This window comes from Oikopleura dioica, chromosome XSR (genome assembly GCF_907165135.1).
Source record: "Oikopleura dioica chromosome XSR, OKI2018_I68_1.0, whole genome shotgun sequence".
Lineage (NCBI taxonomy): Eukaryota > Metazoa > Chordata > Appendicularia > Copelata > Oikopleuridae > Oikopleura > Oikopleura dioica.
Window position 1 is genome coordinate 4,979,962 of NC_137294.1, and position 24,590 is coordinate 5,004,551.

The window sequence follows — 24,590 nt, forward strand, 5'->3', positions numbered from 1 at the left end:
CAGTTGAGAAACTTAACATTATTTTTTTAGAAAAATTCATCCTTTCCTAGAAATAAGTATTTGTCCCCTGGCCGAAGCTGCAACTCGGTAGCAAACTCGTAGAAAGACTCACTCACATCACTAACAAGTCTCCAGTGAAATAAATCGGATGGTGGAACGCCTTTCGTAAAATAGATGTCGTATAAGACGCCTGGTACATTAACAGGCGTCCAACTCAACCTCGCGCTTGTTGCTCCGTCGGTCAGCACAACAGAGAGGTTTGTCGGATCGCCGGGGCGACGTGGCCCCGCGAATTCAAAAGTCGTTGATCCAAATGACTTCCGATCATAGAAATCCTCAGCCGTCAAATAGGCCGAATACTCGGTGAATGGTTTTACTTCAAACTCGTAGAAGTCTTTTTCTTTCTGGATCGGATAAGGTTGAGCGGGTTCTAAAAGGAAAGTTTCAATAAGAAAATAAAATTGTAACTCACTAACCTGTATTATTAATAGTGACGTAAAGAATATAGCGCTGAACAGATGGGACGGGTTCCCACTCGATTCGCACGAATTTGCCAGTTTCGTCCAACACCGGCGAGTTCTTGATGATCGGAGCAGCAAGCGTCTCTGGCTGCACAAAGAGATCTTGTGTCACTTCCTTCGAGAACTGGTGCTGCCTAGCTACGCATGTGAAGTTTTCAGCGCGCGATAAAGCGCCAATTTGCAACGTCGAGCGCACAACATTCAATTCATCTTTCTCGTGATAAGATTGAGTTCCCAGCTTTTTCGAGGGATCGAGGCGAGTCCAGAAAACGGTTGGCCGGGGGTGGCCGGTTGCTTCGCAGATTAGTTGCCTCTTTTTGTCGACTGTCTCGTAGACGTCGATGAAGGTGGACGTTATCTCAACTAGAAGAAAACGGGAAATTGAGTTTTGGGTTGTCGTCTGACTGGTGCTGGTAGGAATCGTTGTTGTGGTGGTGGTTTTATGCCAAATAGTGCGAATCGGCGGCGAGTAAGCCCTCGTTGGAACTATTTTTGGAGAAGATGCTCGTTCACGAAGGGCACCCAGCCAAACTCGAGTTCCTTTTTGTAGCTCGCCGTTTTCATTCAAATAGTAGCACCTTAATTAGAACTCGTCAGGAATCGACCAAAAATGTTCACTTTATTTTATGACAGGATTAAATATGCAAGTTCAGTTAGAGCTTTCTTTCAATTACAAAGGGCGCAAAAACGATCGATGAAAAGGGGCTTGTAAAAAGAGACCCATAAGGACGGTTTTAGGCCATATTTGATTGAATTGATTAATCACTGGCGACAGACACACTTCTTGCACTTATAAAAACCTAATCACGACTCCCCTGTCGTCATAAAGCCACCATCGTCTTAATTCGCTCCCTATCTGTATTTACAAGTGATAGACTCAAAATTACATTTATACTTATTTAACGCAATGGCTAAATTTATTTATTTATTGTATACTTGTAATTTCAATGCTTACTGTAGTTATTTAGCGAGTATTTGGGATATCCGCTATGAAAATAGGAAGTGGGCAAACAATCTTTGTCTAAAATCACAAATGGTGTTAGGCGTGTTACTTATCAAAACAAAACGACTTTGGCACGGTGCAAGAGATAAATACGACAACTCAAAATTTGTTAGTTTTGGAACTACGGTGTTAATTTTACTCACATGTAGTGCGCTGTGTCGTCCTTGCTCGCCGGAAATACGGTGAGTTTGTTGCGAGCACTTTCTTCCCCGGGAGTGTAGACGTAGCTGCCTACTTCCGTGCTGTCCTTGCTCTTGAACCAGTAGACTTCCTTCGGCGTTGCTCTCTCGAGGCCACAGTCCATTAAAATAGGGTCACCGACGTATCCCTTTTCTTGCTTACTGCTGCCATCTTCCATTTTCAAACTCCTGTCGCGGCTCAAGAATGCGTCCCGCGTCGCTACAACAGAACCTGACGCAATGTCCGAAACGACGCATGTAAACTTTGTCTTCTGCTTGCTCCAAATCGTGACGAATATATTTGACCCAACAACATCATCGTATTGCCAATTTGCTTGTGTCGTTACTTTCTTGTATCGAGAATCTTCCAGGGGTTTTCCTTTATGATCCTTCCAGCTGATCCCTTAATAAGAATTCTATTTATTTGAATCAATGATAATTTTCAAGAGCTTTTTCGGTCCAACCATAAATGTCTGTTGAAATTGATGATCGGCTCTGCCCTGTCATGAAGGAAGAAAATAATGATAATGCTCCGCCGGCGCTAATTTGCGATTTTGGCGATTAAAATTCTAGCTGCTGGGTGATCCATCAAAATTCACCCTTTATCCTCGCGCGCGGGAAGAGAGGGAGGAAGATTAATTGGAAAAAATGAAGTGGCGAACTGGGTGGTGTCAAGTGGCCAATAATGGGCCCCGGCGCAGGAAGTGTTTGGGGACTTTGCCAAGGTGCACCGCCAAGCCTAATCAAAAAGTAATTACTTCAAATTTGTATTTTTAATTGCGCCCGGGTTCTTCTTTTTGCGCTTCTTGCGTACAAAATTTCTTCTTACAACATTTTTTGCATTTTGTATTCTGCCATTTTTCCTGTGATTCTTTAGCTTGCCGATTGTAGCAAATCTATTCTCCTATTTTGGCGGCAATCAAATAAATCTCCAAATTTCCGGGCAGAAGCCGGCCTACTATTTGCTTTTTGGGATGCTCATTGCGCTAAATAACCCAGATGGGGCGTAAAATCGAGATTTCAACAAAATATAGACCTCCTCGCTGCAAAAATTTTGAATTTGGCAAAAAAGTCACGCTCACTTGAGAACGAAGGCAGTTCTCATCCTTCTGAGCCAGTCAAGCTCATCTGGTAATGGCCAGCTGTCTTGGGACAAAAGAAGCCCTTGGTGGGATTATGACCAGCGAATCCGTGGAGCAATCGATGCCTGAAGAAATCCAAGCAGAAGGCCCCGGCTATCATAATTAATCAACACGGACACTTCCATAGCCCTGGGGAGCACTTCCCCCTTTTTATGAAATTTACAATCATCCCTTTGCAAACCATCCTAAGTAAATCAAGATCTCATCCCTCTCCTATCGCTAAAATTGAGAAATTTCTGCTGCATTTTTTATCTAACCTTTAAAGTTAGGCTTGAAAATATTTTAAATTAAAATTTTTAATAGGCCGTTAAAAATAGAAAAAAAATACATTTGAACTTACTGTAATTTCTTCCTTTGACAGCACAAACCAGCGGCGCTGGCTCTTCCGGTCCAGTAACGACGCTGGCGGGTTCAACTGTAAATCTGACTGTATCTGCTCTTCCGTTTCCCAACAAATTAACATAGGCGAAGAGAAAAAGGCAATTCCTCATTCTCTTGAAGATGTTTTCGTTCACTCTCTAGTTGAATCTCTTTAACTTTCTCATGCGTTGTTTATTTTTTCTGAAGATGGAAGAACTGCAAGTTTCATTTTAAAAATCCTCTTCCGATTTAGTCGTGGCGTACTCTCTCGGGCAGCTCAACTTGCGCTCACGAGATGGCGCTCTTTGCGAATCAATCCAAATTAGGGCTATAGCCAGATCAATTATCTAATTACAATTGATTTACGTACTGCATCATCAAGCTTTATGCACTGTATTCATGTTTGTTTTTCGTTTTTTTAAAGTGATTGTTTTTGATTTGTTTTACGACTGCACCATATAGTAATTAATTGAAAATAAAATGAAGGCTTTCAACTTCAAAGATGCCGAGAAAGAAAAGTAAAGCGGAACTACTATCGCGACGGAGATATTTTCCCAGAAGAGTTGAGCCGATAGTGCTACCGTCAAGAGAAGCTTATTTTCTGTCTTTCTCATCAAACTTGAGCCGGCTTCTTGTTTTCTTTCTTGCATCATAAAAATGAGGATGAGTTTCTTTTGAAGCTCGCAATTTTCAGAAAAGTCATAAAAGGCTGCGGAAGGGCTGTGATTTAGAAATACGAAGGGCGTAATTAGGAAGGCGATAATTGGGATTTCTATTTCGGAAATTAATTTCGTTGATTTGGCGGATTTCAAGCGGTGATTTGCGAATTGACCGAGGCAAATATTGGTAACGGACGCAACTTTGGTATTTTCTCGATTCGCATTCTTTTTTTCGATATTTGTCAAATGCTCACAGCCACAAATGTCGACCCTTCTGTCGCGTACTCAACCGTCATCCCCCTTTTCAATTTATTAGCGGTTATTTTCGGACAAGCTGCTTCTACGTCTTGAAGAGTAACAAAAACTTTTCCTTCTGCAATTTATTCGAATCAAATTTATTTTTTTCCTTAATTTTTTGCAGGTTCAGCAAGTTTCTGGTTCTTGGGGCAAGTCCCCCGATTGAAAACTTCTGAAATACTGGTGAACTCATCCGATGAAGCCCATTTGGTATCCGTGTCCTCAAGGTTATTTTGCTATGAATATAATTAACTCCTTATTCTTTATCTTCCAAAACTTACCCGTATTTCTTGCGAGAGAGATCTTTGCTTCCTCATGTTTGCGATTTAGATAGTCCCAATGGTCCTTATTTGTGATCCCTTTTGTGCGCAGTTCGTTCAGTTTTTGAGAACTGAGAATGATTATTTCTCTTGAATAATCTATCCACGCTTTATGTGCTTATTATTGATACAAAATTGCAAAATTTAAGTGGCTGAAAAATTTGTAACAATGTCCTTGAGCCTGTACTCAGACTCTACTAGTTCAATGGCGTCAATGTCCTGCTTGAATTTTATGTTTTTATTCGATCTTCTGGATTTTCTCCGCTCATTTTTTAGAATGAAAAGTCCTCTACTCTGTTAAAAAATGATGCTGCAGACGAGCGTCGAGTTCTGACGATTGATAAAGATTCGCGGTGTGTTTCTCTGGATCTGAGAGTAAGAATGTTCTTCTCATCACCGGCAAATTCCAATCAAATGCTCAGCAAGCCGAAGGACTTTTTTGTCTGATAGATCAGAGGCGTTCCTACGACGCCGTATTTACTCTGTGCAAACGTTCGGTAATATAAACGAGATGCATTTGAGATTGCCTTGTGTATAGTTTGCAATAGTTTCTGTCTTGATGATAGAAATTCTAACAATGAGTTAATATTTTTGCGTTTATTCTTTCTATTCTCAGACAACTATCTCACAGCTCGCCAACCGCCTTGGTCAATCTTACGTCTTTCTTCACTGCGCTTTCGACGATCCCTAATTTCTGAAACACTGGTGAAGTCATCCGATGAAGCCCATTTAGTCTCGACCGAGTCGCGTTCCGGCCATCTTTTGTTCTCTTCCTTATTTTCTCCGTTAAAATTTAAATAATAAAAATCAGCAAACCTCCGAGTCACTAGAATATACCCGCCGTCGTTTTCCATATCGAACTTTTGGAGCCTTATCCGTCTTCGTTGAGCTGCGCGAATCAAGTTTCACCAACCATTTTTCTTCCTGCTTAAAAAAGTCTAAATATCTTTTTAGTCTTTGATTGTTCGAAACATAAAACACCTTTATTTCGCCGAAGAGATTTTTTTCCTTTCTCGAGCTTCTTGATCAGATAGGCTTTGTGCTCTTCATTTCTATCTCCATCTTTGCGGTATTTGTCCAGCTTTCTCGAAGTTTCGGAGATCAACCTCTCAGAGTACTCAATCCAAGCTTTGTGTGCTATTCTACGTTTTAAAAACTTGAAAATGAAATCTATGATTGAAAAGTATAAATTTTCTAAAACAATTCCTTTGAGTTTAAATTCCGCCTCAAGAAGTTTAATGTCGTCTATATCGCGTTTGTATTTCATGTTCCTGATCCGATCCTCTGGCTTTTCACGGCTCATTTTTCAAAAAAGGCTTTTTTTGTAAAAAAGCTATATTTATGGCTGTAAGTTTGGCCGAAGTTTGGACGGCTTTGTACGCCCGAACTCGATTTGATTCAAAATGTTTCCATTCTCGACAAGAGAGAGTCAAGGCCAAACTCACCGATTTTGTCACGACGAAGTAATCTTTTTGAGCTGAAAATAACTTAACCATGATAAAAACAGCATTTAGTGCAGTTGCAAGAAAGAAAGTAAATTTAAAATAAAATAACGAAGTCTGCTGCGGGCGGTTTTATATAAAGAATAACAACCAATTATTATTTTTTCCCTTTTATTTTCAGTTTTCTATTATCTTGAACAGATTACAGACTATTTCATTTATTTAACTATCTTGTAGGTCGCCAGCCGCTTCGGTCAACCTTTCGGCGCTCTTCGTAGGTCTTTCGACGGTTTGGCATTGTACCTTTATTGAAAAATTCTGAAACACTGATGAAGTCATCCGATGAAGCCCATTTGCTCTCGACAGATCTGCGTCCCTTCCATTTGTTTCTCCATTCCTTATTTTTCCGCAATTAAAACTCTACAATTCAAACAATGTCACCTCTTCCGAGTCACTTGAATCTTCCCGTCGCCGTTTTCCAGGCCATTTTCCTCTTGTCACTTTGCTTGTTCTCGTCGAACTGCGTGAATCAAGTTTCGCAAGCTTCTTTTCTTCCATGTCATGTTTTGCTATAAATAATTTTCGGAGAAAACCAGAAGGATTTACCTTGATTTGAAATCAATGATTTCGTACAAGCGATTTTTCCCTTCCTCGTATTTGGCCTGCAGGTAGTCCTTGTGTTCCCTATTCTTGTTTCCATCCTCACGTTATTCATTCAGCTTTTTACAGCTGATGTCAATCATCTTCTGAGAAAACTCTATCCACGCTTTATGTGCTGTAATAATTGTTAAACAAAATTAAGTTTAAAATTAAAATTTAATTATAATTATTTATTATAAATATCATTTTGGAACAATTTCTTTCAGCTTATACTCGCACTCCGCTAGTTGCATGTCGTCAATGTCGCGCTTGAATTTCATGTTCCTGATCCGATCGTCTGGATTTTCTCGACTCATTTTTTTCGGATAGAGAGCTCTTTTATTCGTTATAAAGATTAATTTTGAGCTGCGGTCGTTTCTAGAATGCAGTTGTGACGAAAAAAACTATTCTCAAAAGAAAAAATATCTCGAGGATTCACAAAGATTGACGATATTGCTGTGATTTCTGGACTTGGCATGAGAAATATTTGTCATCGTCGAGTTATCGGAACATTCCTATCACACAATGCGGATGAGTTGATTTTGAAAACAGCTTGATTACATGATTTTTATAAAATAAAACTGCTTTTAGTGCAGTTGCAAGGAAGTAAGTAAATCGTCAGATGAAAGAAGACGCCTCAAGTGTGTGTAAACGCTTGTCAAGTGGCACCGGCTGAAGAAAAGGTTGAAAGTAGTTGACACGGTTTGCTACTCGTCGTAAGTATCGCCAAGATGGATGAAAAAGTGACACAACTCGCGCTCTTCAAATTCTCACGCCTTCATGATATCTTCTTTCTTTACACAAGAATTGAAAAATACAAAATCATCTAATAAACAATTTTTGAATCTACTGAAAGTCTGTAGTAATTAGTGCCCTTTTTTTCGGGCATGAAAGTCTATAGTGGGGAGCTGGAAGTTGTGTAGTCCAAATTGCCCTGATTCTAGTGTGATCTCAGAGGTTGAGAGCGTTAGTGTCAGAAAAGTTCAGGCTTTTGAAGGGGTGAAAATTCTCGTAAAACGTATGTTGAGTTAAAAGTGATTTAATAGAACTGTTAAAGCATCCGCTGCGGTGTTGGACTTTGACTCGCTTCAAAGGTGTTTTCACCTAGGTTTGGATTGCCCTGCTTCATAAAAGGGAGCTGGAAGAGGCGAGACTTTCCATATTTTTTTCGAAGGAGAGAAGGAAGAGCTTTAGCGGAATAGAAACCAAACTGGCAAGGTAAGAAATGACCTGCTAGAAGAGATAAGTCTTTTTTATTCTGACTGAGTTGTGAGTTTTGAGTTTTTCGGCACAAAGCAATTAACAGTTCATTTTTATTTGACGAGAGAGATGCAGAAGCATGAATGGGGAGATTAGGGGAAACTGAACTTATTGGAAGTAAGTCCAAACATTCCACCTGTCATCGCCATTTACATTCTTACAAAGGCCAATAGTTTTTAGGCATGGTTAGGGGATGTGTCTTAAGCTTTTCTCTTAACTGGATACTTATTCTTTTCCGCCTCTCTTTTATAAATATACGCTTAAACCAAGCCGGAACGAAAATAAATAACTTCCGTGATGTTTTTCTCTAAAAGAAGAAAATAATCTGACGCGGTTTCCTGGCATTTCCAAAATAATCACGGCGGAAATCAGGTACCATTGTAAAAACGGCCCAGATGATTCGATGATTTACGAGTTCAGCATTAGAGAGCAGTTTTAGTGATATTTATGCCAATTTCTTGCCTTTTTGATTCTAGCGATGTCGGTGTCAATGTTTGCCAGCTCTGCGCTCGGCAGCATTTCAAGCGAGCTCAAGGGAAATAAAAAAGAAACCGTCAAATCCGTCTTCTCAGGTAAAAAGAGATACTATCGTCGAATGCATTATTTGCATCAATATTAATATTGACTAGGTGACACAATTTTATCCGCCATGATCGCAGCTGCACCGTCGGGAATGCTGATGGTGATGCTCTTCTTCACTCCTCACTTGTACGGCGAAAACGGAATTGATTCGGCTTGAAAACATGATTTTTTCCTAAAGATTATTCGCGTGGAGGCAAGTTTAGATTTTTAATCCGAGGCTTGAGCATGCTCTTCGCGAACACATGCGACGCTGCACATGAACCAGTCGGAAACATGCGCCACCGTCGGCTGCAAACTCGGCGAGGATTACAGACTCGCCGATTATTACTACATCAAATCGTTTTGCTTTGGCTCCATGACAGGTTCGATCGTCCGTGCTTTCTCAACTTTACTGTTTTCCAGATTACGTGGTTGACCCTCGCACTGGGCGAATAGACGAAGATACTTACTATCCCCTCTATCGCTACAAACTCTACCCTTACGTACTTTTCGCTTGCTCTTGTCTCGGTTCTTGCGCCACTATGCTTTGGACGATCTCCTCTTCCAAAATCTCAATGCATCTGGAATACGTCATTGATGGCATCGAGGAAGCTGTAGGCGAGCTCATGCAAGGAAATGTTCTCAAGTCTTGTTACTTTTTGAGAAGTGGGTCATTTTGGAAACAATTTTAAGGCATTCAAATGACTAAAAAATTCAAAGAAGCAACTGGCCCATGCGCGGACGACAAAGAAACTCAAACAGACGATGGCAAAGACGAGAAAGGTAGAAACTCAACTGAAAAAAGTTGAATTTGTTTCAAGAAAAAGCTGAGAAGATAACTGCTGAGGTTGAGAAGACGAAGAGTAGTATACAAAATGGACCTGTCTTTATCAGGGTTCGAAATCACCTTAAAATCACCTAAAAGTGATGATTTTTCCGGTACAAATCGTGCTCTCACCTCCGTTCCAATGTGACAAGTCCTTCAATAACCTCTTCAAAAGTCATATAAATTGTTATTCTTTTACTTTCTTAAAAAATTATTACGGTGAGAAAGTTATTTCGAATTTCAAAAATATCACTTTTAGGTGATTTTAAGGTGATTTCGAACCCTGGTCTTTATAAATTCAAAAGGCGAAAAGGTAAACTTCTCATCGGACAATTCGATTCATTGATTGACTATTCTAGGGCTATATGAAGATCGAGACAGAAGATGACGAAGAAGGTCTTCTGGAGGAGATCAAGAAGATCTGGGAGAGTGATGAAAGCTACGAGAAATTTCACGAGCTCAAGAAAGTACTTTTGGAAACTCATGCGAACCGAGACGACCTAGGGACCGGTCTACAATTATCAATTCTGCTGATGAGCATTATTGAAAGGAATTTTTGTCTCGGGAGATTAAATTAATTGTGTTAAGTATCTTATGTGAAAATTCGACGAACCGTAAAATAGCCGTTAACTAGTAAAAGAAAGCTATTTATGTGGGTTAGATCCGGTCTAAGTCAAGACTGTAATCTTCAACAGGATAATGACCTTGCTAATCTGCGCGTTAAGCGCTCTCATCATCTTTTACCTCTACGTTTGGGACGTCAAGTCAATCGACAATCGTGACCTTAGGTAATGCTAAATGCCAGCTGAAACTCTTCCTTGATTCCAATTTCGCGAACTCCACAAAACTCCTCTTTGTAGTCAATTCATCACGGCTCTTTTAATAATTGAGACTTGTTGATCGCTTTGACTCAGAGGCTATAGCGAGATTTATGCGTTGACAAAGCTGCAAAGTTAACCAAAGATCAGTTTTAGTCAGTTTCTTAAGATTTATTGAGCTGCTGGTTGATTTATGCTTATTGGAATTCAACGCGTTATCGACTCGTTATTTTCTGATAAGACTGTAATTGAAAATCTTTTAGTTACGAGTGGAATTGTCGGCTTCCTCCAGCATATCATTTTACTGATGCTGATGGACATGTCTGGTGAGCGAATAGAATCCAAGCACGATTTTTTCATGTTCAGGGAAACAACGTACTGTATCTACACAAGTCGTGCCAGTCGAGAAGTGCTGACAATCATTCTCTTCACTCTTTACATTATTCTTTTCATCGGAGAAGTCTGCTGGTGCCTATCGAATATCAGGACGTGGAAACAGTGTTTTGGTCTAGTTGAGTTCTTGCCCTTTGAATCTGACTTCGGGTAAGAGTTTTTTTGGATGCATGAATGAGCAAGATCATTTAGAAAATCACTGCCATCAGATCATTTCCGTTACGGAGTGTCTGATCTGCACTTGCTGATGTCTTTAGTCCAGGCGAATGAAGCAAGCCGGGATGTAAGTATTAATCCAATTGACAGTTTGTTCTGACGCCTTTTCAGAAAATCATGCTGCCAATGAAAGTGATGAGCATCCTGCCTCCACAGCTGCAAGGCAAGGCGAAGGCTGAAACATTCTTGTCGATCTTCTTGGAGACGCTCGTCTGGTCGGCAACGGACGAGGGAGTCGACGATCTCGTCAAAAACATGGTAAAGGAAGGCGAAAAAAAGTGAACTTTTCTCGCTCCGTTTTTAATGTGCCCTGTGATGACTGTAAATTTCCACGCGTCCGAAATGATCATTTTGCTTGTATTCACATAATAAACTGTAAAAAAAGAATGTCTTTCTTGTTTTCCGCATGGCTAAAAATACGAGCAGTTTGCAGCTGAGCATGCAGTTTTCTTGTTTGACTTGTTCTTTGCAATCAAGGAAGAGTCGCGAAGAAAAAAATTAATCATTGCTTAGTTTTTCCTTTAGTGTAAAAACTACTCAGGCACTGGGTTACTGATGAAGCTCTAGAAACGCATGAGCGGCTTAAAAGATCATCAATGACTCCAGAGAAAAAGACAGCGCGCCGAAAGCAGCAGCTGCGTCTAGTGACACGGCAGCGAAGCCAAAACCGCCGCCCGCGAAGGCGGAAGTCGCACAGGATAGCGCCGCTTGTCAGAAATGGCTCAACATCCGCGAATTCCGGATTCCTCGAGTTTTGTGGGGATAGCGCTTTATTTTCATAGAACTTTGAAAATAAAATTACTTGAAAACTCATTGACCAAAGACAACTTCTGATGAGCCAGGTTTAGACCGGGAAGGTAGGGTCCAGACGAGCGTCCATGCAACTCCAGAGACAAGTGCCCCTCTCGAGGCTTCAAAGACAGCAGACCAAAGAGCAGGCGGCGAGGGAGGAGAAAGAAGCGAAAGAAGAGTAACACTCACATTCTTGCAACAAATTTAAGTAACATGTTTATTGTTTAAGCGAGTTCGCGAAGGAATTCAAAGCCACAGAAGCGAAGACACAGCAAGCGATCAATCAAAGCGTAAATAGCCAGCCAGGCCCGTAATGTAACGCCGCGCTAGGAAAAATCTAATTTATCTGATGCCAGAATCCCTCTCGCTCCTTTCACTGCTTCAATAAATCAAACTGATTTCATTTTTTTTCACGGAAATTCAAACAGATCTTTCTTGCTTGAAATTTATCTCAAAACGGAATTTTTCTTGTTATTATGATTCTCAATTAGAAATTCAAAGCGACGGTCGCTAAATAAAGATTCGAAATAAAAGTTCTTATCAATGAGAAAGTTGTAATTTCGGGACAGAATAGGATTCACTGAAAAGTCTGGTTCATAAGATCTCAGTATTATTGACTGATGAGATTTGGTAAATCCACTCTGCTCGTGTCTTTGGCCGATTTACACCTTCATCGGAGTACAATGGATATGTAAATGACGCGCTTTTTTTAAGGTTGTGGAGGTTTTATATCCCACTTGCGCCTTATAAACCCTTGAACATTATACCTTTTTGGAATCAGGAGGAAATTTTAAGAACTTTGACCGTTTTAGTTTCGAAAATTTCCACTTCCGGTCCGATTCTAGAGTCGGAAGTTGCCGAAATTTTCGAGTTTGGGCAACTTGTGACCTATCAAATTGATGCTCAGAAGATTTCGAGTCATCTCATCTAAAAATCATTAAAAAAAACCATCCCAACCGCGGTCAAACCGACCGGCAAAACTTGTAAAAAAGGCATAAATTTGTGATTTTTCATTCAGTTTTTAGCGGTTGATTTGACTGCTGTCGGCATTTATTCTTCTCTCAGATGATAGGAAATCTTCCGAGCATCAATTTGATAGGTCACAAGTTGCCCAAACTCGAAAATTTCGGCAACTTCCGACTCTAGAATCGGACCGGAAGTGGAAATTTTGGAAACTAAAACGGTCAAAGTTCTTAAAATTTCCTCCTGATTCCAAAAAGGTATAATGTTCAAGGGTTTATAAGGCGCAAGTGGGCTAGAAAACCTCCACAACCTTAAAAAAAGCGCGTCAATGCTATGTGGCTAAAAATCAGCTTAGCGTCAAGACGATTTGGCGGGGTTAAAAATTCTTCTGACTCGGATATGGCGAACTTCATACTTGAAAGCAATCAATTACAAATTTATGAATGGCGCTGGAAAAACTCAGAGGCAGGCAATTAGGCGGTTTAAATAATTTGCGTTCCTGCCGCAACTGGACAGCTTTCACACTTTGACCCGGCAATTTCCGTAAAATTCGCGATCGTCTGAGACAAGTTTACTCGCAACACCTGGTGCTTAGCGCCAATTTATGCCACCAACTTGGCGCTTCTATCACTCACCCTTGTCAGCCAATATAACTCAACTTCGCGATTTTTACACGACTACAACACTTGTTCTTCATTTTCCTCAGAGACAAGGGGACTCACTTGGCTTAACTCTCCTAAGACTTTAATTATTGTTAAAAGCCAACAAGTGCTCGAACTTCTCAGTGAACCAAACAAAGATAATAAAATTTTCAGAACAAATAGTTCCAGTAAAAAACTAGCTTGTTGCAGTTTTTCTATTTTGAAATGCTCTTAAAAATATTAAAATTAATAATTTTCGAGTGACCAAAATTTCGGTCAAATTTAAGACCAATCAGATGACCGCATTCGGTGGATGGACCAATCAGATTTCTAAAAAATGCCGCAAAAATTGGAGTTCTTTGTTCAATTTTATTTTTGTCGATTCGAGCTATCACCCCTGAAATATCCCTAAAATGACCCGGTTTTTTGAAAAGAAAAGAAGCAAGTCATGCTGAAAAATAATTGATATGGGCGGCTTATTAAATTTCACAATCAGTTAACTTGGCGTTGCAAAAACTCCCTTGGGGGAAATAAGTATCCGGAAACGAGATCCCTAAATCCAAAGAGTTTTGTGGCAAGAAGCGCCTTTCGTTGTTGAAACCGAACCGCGTTTTTTCACGACGAGCGCGCTAGAGCTCCTAAAAACTGAAAAAGGGGCATCTTGAGCGACCTCGGTTTTCTGACGCTGGTCCTCTTCCTGACGTAGTTTCTGACTCCGTCGAAGCAAGAAAGGGAGTGAAAGAAAACGGAAACGGAATAGCGGAGAGAGTGAAAGAGAAAGCCACTTGACGAAAAAGAGAAATGAAAAGATGGGTGCTCCTGTGCTTGCTGCTGCGAGTAAGGGCGTACCAGTTGCCGGAGGAATGCGCGAGCACCGACAGCCCTTCTTGGCGAGAGAAACTCTTCCACTACGTCCGCGATCTTGACAAGCAGCAAAAGCAAAAGCCAGGCTATGCAGCAAGAATAAATGCAAACGACCCATGCCTACCCGCCATGGAGCGTCTTATCTGCGAAAGGAAAGGCTGCGAAACCATTTTAAAACTTCCGAAGGGGTTAAAGAGCATCTTAAGGTTACCTGGTGCGTTTCATTGACTTATAAAAGTAGAAACTCCGCTGCTAGAAATTCCGAATAATATTTTTGGAATACAAAAAAGCCCCTTTATATAAAAAAAAATGAGTTGAAACGTTCCAATTTGGAATGCTCATGTTTATTTTGAACGGACCTGTTGGTAGCTGTGTTTTCCAAAGCAATTCTTTCTTGTTAAAAAAACTTTTTTTTTTGGTTATTTCGGCAGGTGGATTAGCGAGCGGCTCAGACACCTTCCTCCTGGCGCGTGCCCAAAGCAACTCTGGAATGGACAATTGGCGGCGCCACGTTTGAAATTTTTCGAATGGCGAATTCTTGAATTCTTCTTGAATACTTTTTCATCAGTCTATATTTGGATATAAGGGACTATCAAAGCGGCTCAAAGAGCATTTCCGATTGTCGGATCGGGTCGCCACTGTTGGGGATTAAGCACAGGCAGCTCGCCAGAAATCTAGACCACGAAAATTCGCAATAATACTTTGTTCGTTATAAAATCTGTGAGATACCAAATGTAACGCCTGAACGCAGACAATTAAAATATATTAAATATGCGCTCAAGCGTAACGTACTAAATTCTGTGATGTCAAATTTTAAATTCTTTTTTTAGGAATTTTTTCATTTCTTGATTTTTGACATTTCATCATTTGGCCACCCTTGACCATTAGTAAAATCGACTTGGGCCGTAAAAAACAGTGGATTTGTTAATTCGGCTTCAGATCTTTAATCACGCGCTAAAATGGTCGATCAGCGTTATTGTTAACTAGGAGGAGCTTTGTGTCTTGTTTCGCAGCTTCTGAAAAGCGGCAACTTCCAGCGCAAATGTAAAGTGACGCTGTTTTCGCATGCCTTCTACCGCGGCTCTCTTCAAGCCAACACGCTCAAGCCAAGAAAGGAGTCACCACTTTCAAAAATCGAAACAGCGAAAACCACAGCTATAAATCTTTTTTACTAAAGTGGGTAAATTATACGAATTTCGATCTTATTTTATTATTGTTCATTTTCTCATTAGCCGTAATAGAATAAGCGATTAGATAAAAAATAATCATTCTCACTGCTAATTTCCTTCAAAAATCAATCCTTAGACTATCCAAAAACTTATATTTTTTAATTTAATAGAGGAAAAAAGTGACTCCTAAAAGCGCATATCGACCGCAAGGTCAGCTCTGTACGCTAGAATTCAACATCAAGAAAGGGCTACATTCAAAATTCAATCCCAAATTCAAACCAAGGAGTTATTTTCTTCCTTGATTTCTTAAAACCAGGTTTTAACCTGATGATTTCAAAAAACTTTTTGTGGGGCCGGAAATCGTAAAAAAACTGCAAGTGCAGTTTTCTTCAGCTCCTCGAGACGAGCTGAATGATGGGTCCTACTCTTGATAACTCTAAGGATTTACCGGTTTACCGGCTGGTTACTGGAAAATACGTTGTCACCGGCCGTTTTTGTTCTAGAAGTGGTAAACAGATGCTCGACCCAGGAAACTGTTCCTTATAGTCAGTTCTATTGCAGGCTAAAAGATGAAAGTCGTATCATTACTCCGAAGAGATTTATCACTAAAAACAGTAAATTTTGCATGAATTTCGTTGTCGCTGCACGTTCCTGATTTTTTGTCCCATTTCCGCCAAAAATAGTATTTTAGTGATAACTCTCTTCAGAGACTTGATGAAACCTTCATCTTCAAGCCTGCAAGAGAACTGACTATAAGGAACAGTTTCCTGGGTCGAACATCTGTTTACCACTTCTAGAACAAAAACGGCCGGTGACAACGTATTTTCCAGTAACCAGCCGGTAAACCGGTAAATCCTTAGAGTTATCAAGAGTAGGACCCATCATTCAGCTCGTCTCGAGGAGCTGAAGAAAACTGCACTTGCAGTTTTTTTACGATTTCCGGCCCCACAAAAAGTTTTTTGAAATCATCCCTTCTTTACCAAAAGAATGGAGTAGACGTGACTAGGGGTTAATTGAGGCTGACGTGTGCTGCAGGCCGAGTTTTACCTTGGCTCTCTGACTTGGCAATTGGTGTAATTACTGTTGAACTTATAAATCTTAACTAATTGCGTGTTGATCTGGGAAGGCGGCGCGAGAAAATAATTTAACAGCAGTCAGCTTTTGCCGCTATTGCTGCCAAATCGGATATTTTTGCACTTAATTAATAGTTGCAAACATTTACATCAGAGTGAACTTGAAACGGTTACTTCGGGCTCACGAGAGTACAAATTCGCAAACGAAAGTTAGATGGACTAACTCGGCGACCGATTTGGAGTCTTTAACATTATTAATCCTCTATACCCTTGCATTTAAATTCAAAAATACCAAAAATGACGTCTAGCTGAAACAGATAAAACGAGCAGAAACAGTGCCGAAAAGGTCAGTCCCAGAGAGGTCATTATCATCAATAAATAACGACTTCAAAAGCGCACTGCCAACGTTGGATAAATCAGCGACCAAAATCACTTCATCATTTCCAATTCAGCGTATCAAATAATTTATAGCGACGAAAACCTTATTTCAGAGTTTACATAGTGACACTTTCATTTTATTTTCCTCATCAGACAATTTTCTGTTAATTTGGGGACTTCATATTTTGCCCGTTAAAGTGAGTACTCCCTACTTTATTTTCCTTGTTCGTAACCTAAAAATCAAATTATATTTTTTAACTCTGGAAAACCAAGAAAATGATCAATTACTAATCGTTGGCAAGTGCAAGTGAAACTTGATCCATCTTTTTTGGCTCCTTCCGATTTTCGTGGTAAGTGTCCGGTGCGGGTGAAAAAAGACGATGCTGTGCCAAGTTCTTTGATGTTTTATTTTTAAAGGGCTCAATTAAGCCTATTAAAAGTACTTCACGCAAGAGATACATGCCATAAAATCAATCCTTGTCAGCATCAATTATCGGCGAGCTCATTTGATTTTTTAAATTTGTCATTTTTACGTTTGTTTCAAGTTGAAAGTGCTAGAATAATTGACAGCAAAAGAACGCGATGTCAGGAAACATTTCTTCCCGAAATGGATTAATTGTTCCGCCTTCTTTTCCTCCAGCCACTATTTTTAAAACTAATTAGTACGGTCGAAAAGCCATAGATCGGAGAGTACGGGGAGAATCAAACCTAGTCTCGGCAAGCTTTGTAGAAAACCTGAGTCAGGCTCTGAAGAGCTTCAATGCAAAGCCGCGTAGCCGTATTGGAAGCCGGAGTAACCATTTCAATCTATTATTAAATACTCGTTTATTGAAGCCCTTCAGAATCTGACTCAAGTTTTCTACAGAGGTCGCCGAGTCCGGGATGAAACCTGTATGCTCGTATCAAAATATTTTTACGGCTATTTTGAGCATCAAAAGTTCGCCGATTAGCCCGGACTTCCGTTGCTGCAAATCATAATCCGGCGTGTGACACATTTTCAGATTTTTGTGCTCGTAACCGTAATCGCAGCGGAAATTTGTCATATTTTACGGCGTGTGGGACACACTTGGCCTGATATCTATTTATTTTCGTTATTTCTGGCAGTGCGCTCGTAAATAGCGCCAAAATCGAAGTAACATTTCCGTAATTGCGCCTTTAAAAATTAATATTAAAAAGTGGCGAGAGCAATAACGGCCCCGCGCAGTTGTGATTTACAACCGCGAACAGCTTGGATTTAAAATTCGCAACTCTGCTGATTTTGATCACCGCCCGAGTTAGTATGTAGCCCCGACTAGCCCGAGTTCCACTCGATTTACATTCTCTGGACGACGATAATCAATAAGTGCTCGCGCTGGGACTTCGTTCGCCCAGTCGAGGTCGACTACTCAGATTTCGAAGGCATCGACGAGCCAGAGAGCCTCTCCGATTGCTACAACTTCTACTTCTACCACGATTCCGGCGCCAAGATGACCATAGCCGAATGCAAAGACCTTGTCAACGAGAAACTCTTCCCGACGCAGAAAACGACCTCAACAAAGAAAACAACTTCAACTACGACTACTCGCAAAACAACGACAACAACTCAAAAATCAACAGCATCAACAACTACAACGACCAAAATAACAACAACAACTCGATCAGTGCCTTCCACTACTCAAAAATCGATTCCGACAACGACAAAGTTTTCCAAGTTTACGAAACTGATAACGACTAGGAAAACTACAACGACAGTCAAAGAAATCCAGCAGCCAGAAATAAGGAATGGTTTTTTCTGACAATTAGAGGGCTTTTTGACTTGAAAAACCTTTGAAAGATTGCCAGTTGAGGTTGAAACAGAAAAAACGACACCAAAAACGAATAAATCGACAACGACAACGAAGACTACATCAACTACCACAACAATGACGACTAAGCGTGTTTCGCGTAAAAAACCTAGTTCGCATTCAATCTCAAGTCCATCGCCAGTCCCACCCGTGAAAGACTTTCACGAAGCCGGCGTTCCTAAAGATTTTGAACCGCTCCCCGGTCCGCTCGATTTCGACTTTGGAAACCTGATTGTTGTATCACCTGTCATCCCGAAAGTAGAGGCGCCAGATGAAAACTCTGTGGTAATCGTAAGTTTTTACTTATTAACTTTCGCAGTAAATATTTTTAAAAAGACTATTCAGCGAACCCAGCCAGCAGAATGCTCTTTAAAATGCGGCCATGGGGGAAAATGCGTCAAAGTAGACGGAAAAGAGTACTGCGAGTGTCCTGAGGGTCGGAGCTTCGCGCTTGCTTCGCCCTTAGGCAAGTGCGTGAAAAACTTGAAAAAGTACTGCAAGCGTGGTAAATACTCGACCCAGAGTGTAGAAGGGATCTCTGGCGAACAGCACACTTGTGAGTGCGGAGAATCGCGACGATTCAATCTCGCTACTTTTACCTGTGAGAATGTGAGCTTGGAGAGAAGCTTCAAAGAACTGATGGAGATGGAAGAGAGCGAACGGCCAAAATGTTCGGAAAGCTGCTCGGGGAGAGATCCAGTGCGCATGTATGCTCCTTGTTGTTGGCAGCTGGACAAGTGGATACGAAGCAGCAAGTGGAAAGGGAGGACGCTCTCTCTTTGGGGGCCCTGGTCTGATTGCGATCCTCAAACTTGCACAAAAACCAGAAGGTAAATTCTCGTTCTCTTATAAAGGTTTATGTCAGTATTCGTAAGCCACGCTCTCCTGTCTTTAAAAAAGGTTAATTTACGATTTCCGAGACGGCAGGCATCTGCCTGGCATTGAATCGTGTCTTCCTACGTTTAATATCAAACAATAATAAATAAAACTCAGGACAGGAATTTATCTTCTTTTTCAGCCGAACTTGTCTGCTGCCAGAAGGAAGATGCAACCGACCCTTGACAAGAAGCTCCTCTTGCAGAAGAGGCGACTGTAAATTGTAACTTTTTAAGACTTTCTCGCGACAAAAAATGTATGAACATTGCTCATTTTTTTCACAGTGATAATAAATGTAACAAAACATCTGCCACAAAAAAATTCCCTCCCAGAAAAGAACATTTTCTTCTCTAGCTCAAACAGGCGTTCTGATGATTAAAATGAGACGCTCTCTCTCTCTTGCATTTTTATTTTTGTTGAGACAGTGTCAAAAAACCGGGGCTTTATTGAATGATTGATTCGTGTGATCTTTGGTCACCCCATCTCTGATGGATAGTCTGTCAAGCTCATCCTTGGAGCTCAGTATTACGATCACCTTTTTGAAGAGGACTTACGGGCTTGCCGAATTGTATTTTATGGCTCTCCCAGCTAATACCTTTCTTCTTCATAAATGTCCAATTATAACCATCTGTCAATATTTTTCTTTAAATATTTTTATTCAAATAATTTATGTTTTGAGGAAGGTACAGAAAAGATGCACAAAAGCGCAGATCAGGAAATCTCAGTTTCTACCACTAAATGCAGCTTTCCAGGGTCAGTGCTCAAGATCTTTGAAGAAGACGATAATTTACCTTTTGAAAAAAGTATTACTACCTTTGCGATTTGATAGCTTGCGAGTTGATTAGTGAGCTTGCCGTTAATTTTAAGGAGTTTTTCGTTCTTCTGAATTCCAGCGAGATGAGCAGGCGATCCCGGTTGAACAAAAGAAATTGTGTGCGTTCCGTCTTATAAAAGAGAGTTGAAAGTAAGTTTAATATTGCACAATTGACAGTTGAAAGAAGCTTGTGGGAAGACTGTTGATTGCTCTCCCGTGCTCTGTAAATAGAAATCAGACAACCCAAGGTTAAATGCCTCGAAGAAGCTGTCGAAGGTAAATTTGGATCGACAATCGTCAAATCGCTGTGAAACATCTATTAGTACAGGAGTAGCTACTGGCTAGTTTATAGCTGATCGAACAAATATTAAACTGGCGATAGGAGCTAAGGGCCGGGGAGAATTTTAATTCTTCATCGACAGGCTTACCGAATGTTGATCGGAGCCCGATTCCAAGTGGCAGAATCGTCTTGTCCGCCTCGTCAAACGCGTAATTATCGAAGGAAGAGTTGCTCGAGTCAAAAGAGTGCTTCTTCCGCCCAGTCAGATCAACCTTGAAGCCGAATTCTTCCAACCATGCCAACGTTTCTGGCGGAGCTGAAAGAAAAATGAGTGAGTCCTCGTTGTTTCCAACTTTGTTTAGCTTAGAGCTTAAGGTTTTGTTTGCTTGGTTATTATTTATTTCCTCGTCCAGATTGCTTTATTACGTTGTCAAAGCAAGAAGGCAAGAAAAAGACTCAACATAAATAAAAAAAAAGAACCTGTCATTTCTGGGTCCGATAATCGCCGATTCATTCTTTTCTTCGATTGAAAATCGTCGGATCTTCCCAAATTGCATGTGTGCCTCCTTCCCGTGAAAAATTTGTCTTTGATTCGGCGGCTTTTTGCGGCTCCAGATAAAAAAAAAATAAATAAAAAGTCGGTTAGTACTTATTTCACTTAAAGAAAATAAACATGTTCCAAGTTAACTCATAAGCGCTGAGCCTTTCCTGACTGCCGGAATCTCATTCGAATAAAACTCAATCATACTTTCTCGTTCTTTATCTGTAAAAAATAAAGTAAAAATAACTCGGACTTTTGCGAAAATTCAAAATACTTTCTGAAAGGCCGTTCGGACTCGCCACTTGCGTCAGAAAGTAAATTCTGCTGCGACAACGGGAAATTAATTTTCAACAAACATTTATTTTAGACAGATTGCGCCGAGTGGATCTCCAATACTAGTCGACTTAGAATATTCGAAATCTAAGCACAAAACTTGAAGTAATTAGTAATTTATTACCAATAAGTGTAGATTACCGTGTATTCTACAACGATTTCAACCTAGGCTTCTAAATCGATTACAACGATTTTGTCAACAACGATTTAAATGAAATTTTGATGGGAGAAAGAATCAACGATGCTAAGCACGCTGCGGGCCTGCGGCCCTTGCGCGCAAAATCTGGTAGAGAACTCATTTTTGCAGGAGGCCAACTTTCTCTACTCTCCCGCCTCAATCTCTAGCAAGCCTTGTTATTCTTTGCGAAGGGATGTTGCCCTAGTTGCCATTGTTGCCCATGCTGCCATTTTCAAGTTTTTCGGTTTATTGAATAATTTCCTTCGACCTTCTGCATTGTGAGTCTCTAATGCGTTTGCTATAAAGTGTGATACGAGCTGTCAACCAGAATTTAACATTCACTGGAATCTCATTTCATCACTGTATAAAATTTTCAACATAAAATAGAGGGGACCTTTTTTAACCGAACCTTTATTAGCGACTCTTTAACTTTCTCCAATTCAAAATATAATCGACTCTGAAATGACAGCTACATTGAAGTCTCCTACTTGGAAAGTTTGAGTTGCTCAAGTTGAATAGAATTCTTGCAATTGGAGCGTCGGATCAGTATTTGTTGCTCGGGGCCTTGGCTTGAAACATTATCTGCCTCGAGTTGTCGGTTGTACCGGCAATTATAGAATTTAAAAAATATAGTTTTTGTTTCTACTTTTACTTTTTAGAAACATTTTTTTGAAAAAGAGAAAGAACACATTATGAATTTTGCAAACACTGGCGCGAATATGTTCATTGCACTGATTACTATGTTTGGGTTGGAAAACTAATGAAATTTATTAATAAAAAGATTAAAGAGAAGACTTGAAAGAAGTTAAATAACGCTTATTCGAAGTTAAGAATTTAGACCACCACATGTCTGCGAAAATTAAGCACCGGAAAAGTGCTTATCTAAGTTTTTTACGCTCAATCTGTTTATTTTTAACTAGTCAACCCTCCTCGAAGCTCTGCTTTTGGATACGCCATTTTCGATCAATACTGGCTTGCGGGAATCGTAAGTTTAAAATTGAATGCTTTTTATTATATTTTTTAATAGACGCCGAAAGCGGAGAACTTTGAACTTGACGATCCTAATGTCAAATGGGGACAGAGCTACGGCTGCTGGCAAACAGAAGACGTAAAGGTAGTTAAAGTCACGTTCGCAGTTACAGTTAGTGTCCACTGGGGTTAGAAATGATCAAAAAGTTTGACCCCTACGTGATTCGAACACGCAACCTTCTGATCTGGAGTCAGACGCGCTACCGTTGCGCCAAGGAGTCCTGGCGGAGCACCACCACTTTACATATATATTCCAAGCACAACAATGACTGTACACTAAAATGGGGGCCCCTTCTCCATCCTTGACTTCGTGTATTAATCCCTTTGTGAACTTGCTTATCTTTGAGACACAAAGGGGTTAACAAAGGGACATAAGAACGGAGAGAACGATGAACAAGGGTTTCCTAAGGAAACTTTCCTTATTTTAGTGACCGTGTATGAAGGATGCAGCCTCCGGGATGCTCAATTTCATTTTATATAGAACGTGCTCTATTAAATTATAATTCAAGTTAAATTTATTCCACGAAAAACGATCAGAATGTCTTTTTCAATGCGCTCATCTTGGATTCCATCTTACCGCTTTTCTTCGGGACAAGTGCGCCTGCATCACCGAAGAGCAGAAAGCGCTATTCCAGCGCGTTTCCGATGAAGAATGCGAGATCAGCTGCGTCGACGAGTGGGACATGAGTTGCGGCGGCCTCAAGGGAGAAGTGAGCATTTACAGAACCCCGCTTGTTGACAAGAGATGCGAAACAATTAAGCTAGGAGAGGAAGGACAGTTTAAGAAAATCATGCTCGCCAGTTTTCCAGGCTCTGGAAATACTTGGACAAGGCAAGGGCGGAAATCTAGCTTTCTGTTTTAATATTTACTCAGAGTTAAGACTCTGAATGAACTCGAGAAGCCGCTTGCGGTCTCGATAAATGATAAGATAGCCGCGCTTTGCGCAGCTTCGGGATTCTTAATAAAAATGCTCCCGGATTTAAAAGGAGCCCCAATAGTTAAATTTCCGTAAAGATACGTCATTGAACGAGCAACAGGATATTTCACGGGGGCAGTTGCAAACGATTCTTCCTTGTTTGCAGGCGGCTTCGTCGGCGAGTATGAGCATCAAAACGCGGGAACTACGATTCTTGTCAAGGGAAGAGTAAAAACAGTTCTTTCGGTTCTTTGAATCATGCTAATTTATTGAGTTCATTCGTTTATTGTGCTATTAAGTACTTTCCGTACATGGACCATGTGTCCCTCTTCAGACACGTGAAACAACTCAAGCCCACCTGTGTCACAAAAAAAAGCAAAATATACGAATGAATTCTTGTTTTTTACTTTTGTCTTTAGGCGCATCGGAACATCAAGGAACAGGACGGAGCGGTGCTTCTCATCAGAAATCCCTTCGACGCGATTCTAGCCGAGTTCAACCGCAATCACGGCGGCGGGCACACTGGCCACGCGGCCAAAGAGGCCTTTTACGCGAAAAACACAAAGGAAATCTGGCCGGGCAAGGATAAGAGGGCCTGGTACCCGCTGGTGCTTGACCAGGCGAATCGTTGGTACAATATCTACTCCCGATATCTCACGAACACGGAGAACATCCACGTGATCTATTTCGAAGAGATGAAAGAAAATCTCGGCCCGCCGATGAGAAGGGTCGTCGATTTTCTCGACGTCGAAGGAAAAGAATCTAAAACTATTATTTAATTTTGAAGTAGAAACAAGCTCATACGTACATTGCGATTTTGGCGAAAACAAAATTAAAATCAATCGGCTTACGTGTTTTTCAGCAGAAGCATTATTTTGCAAAGTTGGTATCAGAAACCAACTTCCGCTTCGAGTTTATTTGATTCGACCCTTTTCAATACAAATTTCCAAAGTCGATTACTTGCCTCAGCAACCTTTTTAGGAAACCTGAGTCAGGGTCTGAATACAGGTTGGCGAGCTGTCGTTCCTATACTAACAATTTAGCCTTTTAAAGTTGTTTTTTGGAGTTTTGAGAACATTTTTAAAATTCTAGAGATTTAATAAGGTCTTTATTCGATGTCATTTTTAGTAATCTGTTCTTAGTTTAGAGACCGCTTGAGCGTGTGAGCCGCTGTTCACGCGTTGTAAGTAGTTGATTCTACGCCAGTCGTCGACTTCGAATCACGTTTAAAGTGTCTCCTGAGCAACACCGAGGGATCGTTCAAGAGAACCAAACAGCCGCTT

General features: G+C 40.6%; 7 protein-coding genes, 2 long non-coding RNA genes and 1 other non-coding gene across 10 annotated transcripts in view; 5 read left to right on the plus strand and 5 right to left on the minus strand.

Annotated features, from left to right (window-relative positions):
• Positions 1 to 26: 26 nt before the first annotated feature.
• LOC145708918 (uncharacterized) lies at positions 27 to 3,426 on the minus strand. The gene is made up of 4 exons (XM_081786612.1): positions 3,186 to 3,426; positions 1,668 to 2,106; positions 477 to 1,099; positions 27 to 430 (listed from the first exon to the last, which is right to left on the minus strand). The coding sequence occupies exons 1-4, from the start codon at positions 3,334 to 3,336 to the stop codon at positions 27 to 29; spliced, it is 1,617 nt and encodes a 538-aa protein (XP_081642738.1). The 5' UTR covers positions 3,337 to 3,426.
• A 1,666-nt stretch (positions 3,427 to 5,092) lies between these two features.
• LOC145709930 (uncharacterized) lies at positions 5,093 to 5,614 on the minus strand. The gene is made up of 3 exons (XR_014134964.1): positions 5,463 to 5,614; positions 5,298 to 5,419; positions 5,093 to 5,254 (listed from the first exon to the last, which is right to left on the minus strand). It is a non-coding gene; the product is annotated as an uncharacterized LOC145709930 (long non-coding RNA).
• Positions 5,615 to 7,885: 2,271 nt separating this feature from the next.
• On the plus strand, positions 7,886 to 8,561 carry LOC145708919 (uncharacterized). The gene is made up of 3 exons (XR_014134866.1): positions 7,886 to 7,939; positions 8,299 to 8,394; positions 8,452 to 8,561. It is a non-coding gene; the product is annotated as an uncharacterized LOC145708919 (long non-coding RNA).
• Positions 8,562 to 8,614: 53 nt separating this feature from the next.
• LOC145708920 (uncharacterized) lies at positions 8,615 to 9,371 on the plus strand. The gene is made up of 4 exons (XM_081786613.1): positions 8,615 to 8,766; positions 8,807 to 9,034; positions 9,077 to 9,166; positions 9,205 to 9,371. Exons 1-4 carry the CDS (start codon positions 8,661 to 8,663, stop codon positions 9,303 to 9,305), a joined length of 525 nt encoding a protein of 174 aa, XP_081642739.1. The 5' UTR covers positions 8,615 to 8,660; the 3' UTR covers positions 9,306 to 9,371.
• A 514-nt stretch (positions 9,372 to 9,885) lies between these two features.
• Positions 9,886 to 10,965, plus strand: LOC145709577 (uncharacterized). The gene is made up of 5 exons (XM_081787266.1): positions 9,886 to 9,997; positions 10,291 to 10,353; positions 10,394 to 10,570; positions 10,613 to 10,703; positions 10,748 to 10,965. The coding sequence occupies exons 1-5, from the start codon at positions 9,909 to 9,911 to the stop codon at positions 10,916 to 10,918; spliced, it is 591 nt and encodes a 196-aa protein (XP_081643392.1). The 5' UTR covers positions 9,886 to 9,908; the 3' UTR covers positions 10,919 to 10,965.
• A 6,853-nt stretch (positions 10,966 to 17,818) lies between these two features.
• Positions 17,819 to 19,522, plus strand: LOC145708336 (uncharacterized). Its single transcript, XM_081785994.1, has 3 exons — positions 17,819 to 18,630; positions 18,685 to 19,169; positions 19,358 to 19,522. The coding sequence occupies exons 1-3, from the start codon at positions 18,418 to 18,420 to the stop codon at positions 19,440 to 19,442; spliced, it is 783 nt and encodes a 260-aa protein (XP_081642120.1). The 5' UTR covers positions 17,819 to 18,417; the 3' UTR covers positions 19,443 to 19,522.
• Positions 19,523 to 19,892: 370 nt separating this feature from the next.
• Positions 19,893 to 20,904, minus strand: LOC145708716 (uncharacterized). The gene is made up of 4 exons (XM_081786416.1): positions 20,790 to 20,904; positions 20,458 to 20,625; positions 20,029 to 20,159; positions 19,893 to 19,983 (listed from the first exon to the last, which is right to left on the minus strand). The coding sequence occupies exons 1-4, from the start codon at positions 20,821 to 20,823 to the stop codon at positions 19,927 to 19,929; spliced, it is 390 nt and encodes a 129-aa protein (XP_081642542.1). The 5' UTR covers positions 20,824 to 20,904; the 3' UTR covers positions 19,893 to 19,926.
• The window catches only part of LOC145708712 (uncharacterized), a 72,994-nt gene continuing 68,753 nt past the window's right edge, over positions 20,350 to 24,590 (minus strand). Inside the window, exon 8 of the mRNA XM_081786411.1 lies at positions 20,350 to 20,363. The gene's annotated coding sequence lies outside the window, so the exon portion shown is untranslated. The remainder of the gene's footprint in view (positions 20,364 to 24,590) is intronic.
• Positions 21,996 to 24,322, plus strand: LOC145708921 (sialate:O-sulfotransferase 2-like). The gene is made up of 6 exons (XM_081786614.1): positions 21,996 to 22,103; positions 22,298 to 22,346; positions 22,389 to 22,475; positions 22,900 to 23,222; positions 23,406 to 23,535; positions 23,727 to 24,322. The coding sequence occupies exons 1-6, from the start codon at positions 22,054 to 22,056 to the stop codon at positions 24,084 to 24,086; spliced, it is 999 nt and encodes a 332-aa protein (XP_081642740.1). The 5' UTR covers positions 21,996 to 22,053; the 3' UTR covers positions 24,087 to 24,322.
• Positions 22,540 to 22,611, minus strand: TRNAW-CCA (transfer RNA tryptophan (anticodon CCA)). The gene has a single exon. It is a non-coding gene; the product is annotated as a tRNA-Trp (tRNA).

Coding starts and splice junctions, on each gene's coding strand:
- LOC145709577 (XM_081787266.1), top strand. CDS start 9,909: ATGACCTTGCTAATCTGCGCGTTAAGCGCTCTCATCATCTTTTACCTC. Junction 9,998..10,290: donor ATCGACAATCGTGACCTTAG/GTAATGCTAAAT, acceptor AAAATCTTTTAG/TTACGAGTGGAATTGTCGGC. Junction 10,571..10,612: donor CCCTTTGAATCTGACTTCGG/GTAAGAGTTTTT, acceptor AAGATCATTTAG/AAAATCACTGCCATCAGATC.
- LOC145708918 (XM_081786612.1), bottom strand. CDS start 3,336: ATGAGGAATTGCCTTTTTCTCTTCGCCTATGTTAATTTGTTGGGAAAC. Junction 1,100..1,667: donor GACGACACAGCGCACTACAT/GTGAGTAAAATT, acceptor GTTCTAATTAAG/GTGCTACTATTTGAATGAAA. Junction 431..476: donor CGTCACTATTAATAATACAG/GTTAGTGAGTTA, acceptor CTTTCCTTTTAG/AACCCGCTCAACCTTATCCG.
- LOC145708336 (XM_081785994.1), top strand. CDS start 18,418: ATGACGACTAAGCGTGTTTCGCGTAAAAAACCTAGTTCGCATTCAATC. Junction 18,631..18,684: donor ATGAAAACTCTGTGGTAATC/GTAAGTTTTTAC, acceptor AAGACTATTCAG/CGAACCCAGCCAGCAGAATG. Junction 19,170..19,357: donor ACTTGCACAAAAACCAGAAG/GTAAATTCTCGT, acceptor CTTCTTTTTCAG/CCGAACTTGTCTGCTGCCAG.
- LOC145708921 (XM_081786614.1), top strand. CDS start 22,054: ATGAATTTTGCAAACACTGGCGCGAATATGTTCATTGCACTGATTACT. Junction 22,476..22,899: donor GGCAAACAGAAGACGTAAAG/GTAGTTAAAGTC, acceptor TTATAATTCAAG/TTAAATTTATTCCACGAAAA. Junction 23,536..23,726: donor CGATTCTTGTCAAGGGAAGA/GTAAAAACAGTT, acceptor TTTTGTCTTTAG/GCGCATCGGAACATCAAGGA.
- LOC145708920 (XM_081786613.1), top strand. CDS start 8,661: ATGAACCAGTCGGAAACATGCGCCACCGTCGGCTGCAAACTCGGCGAG. Junction 9,035..9,076: donor AGGAAATGTTCTCAAGTCTT/GTTACTTTTTGA, acceptor AACAATTTTAAG/GCATTCAAATGACTAAAAAA. Junction 9,167..9,204: donor CGATGGCAAAGACGAGAAAG/GTAGAAACTCAA, acceptor ATTTGTTTCAAG/AAAAAGCTGAGAAGATAACT.
- LOC145708716 (XM_081786416.1), bottom strand. CDS start 20,823: ATGAATCGGCGATTATCGGACCCAGAAATGACAG. Junction 20,626..20,789: donor ATCGGACCCAGAAATGACAG/GTTCTTTTTTTT, acceptor TTTTTCTTTCAG/CTCCGCCAGAAACGTTGGCA. Junction 20,160..20,457: donor CGGGCTCCGATCAACATTCG/GTAAGCCTGTCG, acceptor CTCTTTTATAAG/ACGGAACGCACACAATTTCT.